The 7592-nt window shown below is 33.7% G+C and overlaps 1 protein-coding gene across 1 annotated transcript; it reads right to left on the bottom strand.

The window, feature by feature from the left end:
* Positions 1-5022: 5022 nt before the first annotated feature.
* On the bottom strand, positions 5023-5964 carry LOC139870850 (uncharacterized). The gene has a single exon (XM_071858619.1). It carries the CDS (start codon positions 5962-5964, stop codon positions 5023-5025), a length of 942 nt encoding a protein of 313 aa, XP_071714720.1.
* Positions 5965-7592: the final 1628 nt, after the last annotated feature.

Here is a 7592-nt window from a genome sequence, read left to right as displayed (position 1 = left end):
CCAAAGAAAGAAACTAAGTGTGGGGAGAATGTACCAAGTTATTCAATAAAAAACTATCTATCACATGTTTCTGTAAAGTTATTGCAGGTGCTTTTGTTTTGGACTAAATTAACTGTTTTACCCGGTTTATTGTAATACATTTGAAAGAAAAGATGGATCTATACGATGAATCAATTCCATCATTAAAAAGGAAGTAAAGTCTTCCGAAAAAGAAACGCGCTTTCTGATTTAGGTCAGGAAGTTGTCGTCCAGACCAGTTGTAGAGTCTACGAAAAACCTTGAAAAGTTTACTCGAAAATCAGCTGGAAATCCACGGACCTCAGCATCAAACAGGGTCGCCAAGTGGTCAGACTTATTCTAACCATGAGAGGATCTGTCTCGTAAAATGGGGAGGGCGCCGTGCAAATTTGCTTGATAAGACTAATGACTCAGATACCCAGAAAGGATAATCTCCTTGAAAGATTAAAAATCAGCTTTTAAGCCTGATATTTCTCAATCCTTGAGGTTGACTTTAAAGATTGAGAATTACAAACTCATGAAATTCGATGATATCTAAACTCGAGCTTGAACGAGAAAATATTTTGATCAAATTAAAACCGATTTGTTTTCTGAAAACCTATTTTCAATGCGTTCATTACCATTGAACGTAAAATCCTAAGAATTCACCGGAATTCATTAGGTCACCTGAACCAAATCGGGTGTCAACTGTAAGAACGGTTGTTGCATAGCATGGTCGAAGATAGGACCTTGTGCCAGACCGAAAAACTATAGGGTGATCTTTACTATTACTCCTACAAAGGATAGTAATTGCATCCGACACGATATAGACCATAATAAAAAGCATGTCACGGGACATTGCCTTAACAGTTGCTTGTTCAACGCTTTCCTTTACAACCGGACGGTAGTTTGCTGAAAGGTAATATACGGAGCAAGTATACTGGACGTGTGCTTTCCTAATACAAGGATTAGCAAGTGGGTGACACAAAACTATAAGTTTTGAGCTAAAATTTTCAAATCTGAAACCCACCTAACCCACAAAAACATTTTGCAAACACCGGTGAAGGGTTATTCCGGAAAACTTATCTAGGGTAAAAGCTAGATTGAATTTTCAAAAGATCAAATATTTTCATAAAGATCCAATTTCCTTAAAGGATCTAAATTTTCATAGTCATGTGGGACTGTAAGCCATATTGTTGCTATCATTGTTTATACCGCCGTATCAAAATCAATGATGTATAAAGTGTGAGAATAAAAAGTGATTCGAGTGAATTGTGATTTAATTTCAAGTTCTGTATTGCTTGAGGACAAGCAAGGTTCAAGTGTGGGGATATTTGATAGTGCTCCAAATGAACATATATTTAGGCACAATATCCTTCCAATATGTAAAGCCTTTAGCTACTATTGTTCTATTTTTATGTAATAATCGTTTAAATAAATAAGTGCGAAGACAAAAGAAGAAAACGAAGATTTAAAGACGCAAATGACCAAAAAGCTCAAATGTACAAGATACAATCAAAGTGGTTCAATTTATTGATGAATAACGTCTAAAAATGATAAGAGTACAAGCCGCGAAACGTAAAGTACAAGATATCTAAGCATTCGAAAAGGCGTTCAAAAATCCAGAACCGAGACATGAACCAACTATCAACGTACGACTCAACGGAGCTAAAATTACAAGTCAACTATGCACAAGAATATAATGTAATATTTAAATAATTCATAATAAGAATAATAATAAATAATAAAAAGTTGATAATTGAGCATAGTTAAAGGGTCATAAATGAAAATTATCAATCAATAATTCAAGCAAATGGAAAAGAAAAAGTCAAAGCCACCGGACGTTGAAATGAAATCATCCAATTTTCAATTCAACTACAATTCAACATAGGAACAGTATCTTTTCATTCTCTATAAATACAGACATCTTTCAACATCAAAAAATACACCTTCACAATCAATTCTATCAATCTTTCTCTGTAGTAATAATTAGTAGTATAGATTAGTAGTATATTAGTTAGTTTGGGTTATTGTAACGCTTGAGTTACGGGTTCAAAAGTCGAAGTTCTATCCGTGTAACACTCCGCAATTAATGAACGCTGTAAGATATTTCTCCTTTTTAATTATGTTTGTTAACTAATTTGTTATTATGCTTATTTAACCCAAGTAGTTATTATGTTTGACTAAAAATAGAAAATGGGTTGATTTAATTTGTACAACGATTAATATTTAGATAAAGAACGACCTTAAGGGAGATTGGGGGTTTTAACTATTAATGGGTATGGTAAAATAATTAAGTGACAACTTGTTAAATTACCACTATTTAAAATTTACTATATGTATAAATAATCACATACGTTGACCGGACACGGAAGACGGGTTATTTATATATATGGTAAAATATTCATTGAAACGGATACGTGAATGGATTAATGGTTAAAAGACTAGTTAAAATTAAGGTGGGTTACATTCAGTGACAACTGGTGTAATTATTGACATACGTGACAACCGCGTCAAACCATCTAAATAGTAATTATTTAGAATATTTAACTGTGGTTACAAGATAGAATGACGAGGACACTCGCATTTGATGCTTGTAATTATAGGACTGCGCTGGACAACTCCAGGTAGACATATTAAATATTCTACGGGTGCAAGAAAAATTAACCCAGGGTAAAAAAGTAAAAAAGTAAAAGTCAAACATCGTAACTACGAAAGTTAAATAAGCATAACACTCTTTTATTATATTTTTATCTCGTTTAGTTAAAGTAATATTTATTTACCGCAGTAATTTTTATTTACTTCATTGCTATAATCTAGTTTAAATTTATTATCTAGTTGTTTAAATTAAAAAGAAAAGCTAAAAAGACAAACCGGTCATTAAACGGTAAAACCCTCCTTTTTATAATAATAATAATACGATATTGTAAATATATATATATAATAAATAAATATTTTAAAATAAATAACCGCTTAGCAGTCTCTGTGGAACGAACCGGACTTACTAAAAACTACACTACTTTACGATTAGGTACACTGCCTATAGTGTGGTAGCAAGGTTTAGGTATATCCCATCCGTAAATTAATAACACTTGTGTAATATTTCGTCGTATTTCGTAGTAAACAATAATAGTATTTCGCATACGCCTCGCATAACATCAGCATCACAGCCATGCGATCGCATGGCCCCAAAAGTTTGGCCAAGTCCTATAAATTGACACGAATTATGCTCGAGTTGTTTGCACCTTCACAATTCTTTCTCTCCCTCTATAAAGAATATATATATATTTATATTATTATTATTATTATTATTATTATTATTATTATTATTATTATTATTATTATTATTATTATTATTATTATTATTATTATTATTTTTATAGTTAGGAGTATTATTATTAGTATTATATATGTTTGTGCATGCTTGTATGCTTTAATTTTGTCATTAAACAGTTTATGATGAATCACGAATTTGATACATATGCTACTGATATAAAGTATATGATATGCATGTCATTGGAAAGCTATCGAAAAATTAATAACTTTTCATTTAGAAATCGCGTGATTTCGATGAACGGATTAAAAGATATGGCTAACTGAATTATGTTTGACGTTGATTGAAATTGTGTTTGAAACTGTAAATTAATATTTAAACAACTTGTCTATGAGATTGATAAATTAGATTTTTAGATATTACTAATCGAGTAAATAAATTTCTATATAAGGCACGTCTCGTTTTGTTGAACAATTGTCAAAGTTGACTATCTTATCATGTTTTAAAGCTTTATAAACACTATAATCTGATTTTATAAGTATTGGAAAGCTTTATGAAAGCCATGATAATTCAAATATAATATAGCTCCTGAAATAAATAATATTTTGAGTTTGATAAACTATAAATTCGTTCAAGATTGATACTATGTTAATATGATAAACATGTATAGATTTAAAGATCATATTGGGTCAGGATGACTTTTGTTAACTTTTGCATGTCAGTCTCCAGTATTAGGATTGTGATACACTATGACCCGACCTAGCTTGTTAGACCTGTATTGACCAACATATGTTCTCTAGGTTGAGATCTACGGTTATCTTGCATTCCGAGTTTCGATCACATTTCGGTGAATGACCTTATGTGTTGCTAAGGTGAGTTTCATTTGCTCCCTTTTTAATTGCTTTTGCAATCTATATTTTTGGGCTGAGAATACATGCACTTTATTTTAAACGAAATGGATACAAGTACATACTAAATTATACACCGAGTTTGAACCGAAAATCGCTTAACTTTGGTAACTAGTAACTGCCGGTTATAAGAACTGGTGGGCGCAAGTAGTTATATATGGATCCATAGGGCTTGACATCCCCGTCCGTTCCAGGTATATAGACCCTAGCCTGAACTATAAAGCGGACATATGTTATTTGAGTTTAGTACACGTTGGATTGCGTGTATTGTACATGTTGGTTGCATGTATGTTAAAACAGGAGTACTTATTATAACGTTAAAGTTTAGTTACCAGGGTGCTCAATCTTGTAGAATATTTTGATAAACGTTTCTGGATGAAACAACTGAAATCTTGTGATCCACCTTTATATACAGATTATGCGCAACATTAAAACTATGAACTCACCAACCTTTGTGATGACACTTTTAAGCATGTTTATTCTCAGGTTCCTATAAGTCTTCCGCTGTTTGCTTATACGTTATACAAGCTATGTGTATGGAGTCATACATGCTTTATTCAAGAAAACTTTGAATTCACAAAATCATCACCATTTATCTTATTTGACTGTATTGTTAACAGATGTATTATTAAAAACTATTATATACGGTGATTGTCTATACGTAGAAATCATCAGATGTCGAAAACCTTGGATTTATATATTCATTTATGGTGTGCCTTTTCAAAAGAATGCAATGTTTACAAAATATATTATATAGAGGTCAAAACCTCACTATGAAATCAATGAATGATGTATTAGTCCAAATGGATGTGGAAGGGTCATCACAATATCCCCTCGCGGCATCTAAAAAACATTTGTACGGAAAGCATGCAATGATTCCACCTTCAAATCAATTTCTGGAAGCGGATAATTATCTTTAGGGCATGCTTTATTTAGGTCTTTGAAATCAATGTTCATTCTCCATGAGCCATCAGGCTTTTTTACCAAAACTGTATTCGCAATCCATGATTGATATTGAACTTCGCGCAAAATACCTGCTGCCACCAACTTTGTTACCTCCTCACATAGCCATTTAGTGCGATCTGGGGCCATACCCCCGCGCTTCTGGACTACAGGCTTTAAAGCAGGATTGACATTGAGTTTGCGTTCCACAATATGACGCGGAACGCCAGTCATATCATTCTCACACCAAGCAAAAACATACATGTACTCCACGAGTAACTGCACAATCTGCTTTTTTGAATCAGCACTAATATTGAGGCCAACTTTAATTTTTTTATCAGGATACTCAAGATTAACCAGTACCATATTATCCGCAGCATCAACACATTCTTTAACTGCACTTTTCATATTTACAGCCGCACAAATAGGGATGACACTCGATGAGCTGATCGTTGCAACACCTTTACGCGTTGTATATTTAATCATGCCATGAATGATATATGGAACAATTCCGAATTTACCCAACGTAGATATGCCCAAAAACATGTTGTAGCGAGAAGAAGTTCGCAAAACATAGAAATCTAATTGTGCTTGGCGCACTAAATTAGCATCATTTTCATCAAAAAGCTCAATATTTAAAGACAATAGCCCTATAGGCAATGAAGATTCTCCCGCAAAACCAGTTAGCGAGGCTGCGGTGGGTTTTAAGTTTGCCCTAATACTCTTTGGCAATTGAACAAAGCATTGCTCATAAACAATATCAACACTACTGCCATTATCAACATGAACTTTCATAACAGTGATTCCAGTCTGCGCGATTTTGCATGATATTACTATCGGCATCTCAGAGAAATCTTCGCTTTTTCATTTTTGGAAAACTTATTGGCACGAACTGCCAGTTTTGAAACATTTTTTCCGATTTTTGCTTTCTTCCCCTCTTTTGAGCATTTTCTTGCATAGTGACAGTAGTATCACAGACGTTTGCATTATTATTCGTCATTTCCACGAATAATCAAATTGCCGCGAATTTCGGACGTATTCACCTGTGAATCATCAAAATAATACATGATTAGAATTAAACAGGCTAATTTATTGTTCGATTACATAAAATAAAAAATTCCGAGTTTAATTTTGAACGTGTCCCACGGATGGCGCCAATTGATCAATCCTAGATTAAAGATACTTAATTAAGGATTGAGTGCAATGAGATTAAGATGGTGGAATGAGATGTTTGATGATTTTTTTGGGCCCTGATGATCGTCTTTCACTTTATCAATCAAGTGATCAACCACCCCGACCCGGTCTTGATTGTTAATTAGCATGATTCACCTTAACACAATGTAAAAGTTCCTTGGGCAAAGTCACAAATGAAAATTACAAAGGTCCGGGAAAATGACGTAGAATCAACAACCTATAAATGAGAGGCCAAGCTCCCTATTTATAGTTTTTAGAATATTTGCGGTGTGCGAATTTATCTACTGTCCGCATTAATTTAGCGGAAAGAATCCGCAGTCTTTTATTAATGCGCAAACTTATCCGTGAACTTAACTTTCAGCGGATCTTCCAAATCCTTTAAGCACACTTCGCGTAACTTCTGTCTTTAGCCTTTAGCACTTCAAATACATATACAATGCTATGTATATGATCATACATCACGTATCGAGCAGTCACGTGTAGCGCATGACGTTCCAATCTTGCTAAAAGGTGTAATTTCCAATTTACAGCTGGTAAAACTTGGACAAGTCATGGGCTCCCCTTTGACCAGTCAACGTATCACTATGCCACTGGTAGCGTAGCGTCTTATTGTTGACCAAACTATGTTGAGCTGGTGCATGTCCGAAATTATAGGAGGACGTGGAGATCACGGAGTAGGTTGTGGGCGATTAGAAGATTCTAGAGTTGACTATTGATTGGGCAGTTAATATTATAGTGGTTATTTGCATAACCGCCGATTGTGTCACTATAAATACTAGCTTTAAGTGTCATTTAGAGGCTAATTCAAACACTTATCTCTAATCTTCTCTTCAAGCTCACCTTGGTGGTACGGCAAAAGACAACCACCACAACACCACCCACATCTAACATTCTTAACCGTAGGAATATCTTTCGAAGGTTAGTCCAACCTTTACATACTTGCACTCAAGTCGAATTTGGTTTGATCATAATGCAAATAGGTGATTTGAGTAGTAACTGTATCTTTTTCAGAGTGATATTTAACCAAAAAATTTCGGTTCGTTGATTTTTCATGTGAACTGTGAGTTTCAAATGTGACGACCCGGAAATTTATGACTAAATTTAACCTTTATTTTTATATTATTTTGACACGATAAGCAAAGTCTGTAATGTTGAAAACTCAAAAACTTTGAACTGTGTTCATATAATCAATTACCCGTTAACTGTGCCGATGATTCACGAACACTTGTTTGTAAATAAATAAATAAATAAGTAAATATATATATATATATATATAT

This window comes from Rutidosis leptorrhynchoides, chromosome 10 (genome assembly GCF_046630445.1).
Source record: "Rutidosis leptorrhynchoides isolate AG116_Rl617_1_P2 chromosome 10, CSIRO_AGI_Rlap_v1, whole genome shotgun sequence".
NCBI lineage: Eukaryota > Viridiplantae > Streptophyta > Magnoliopsida > Asterales > Asteraceae > Rutidosis > Rutidosis leptorrhynchoides.
The sequence above is the reverse complement of the archived record's forward strand: the minus strand, read 5'-3'. Positions and strand labels throughout refer to the sequence as shown.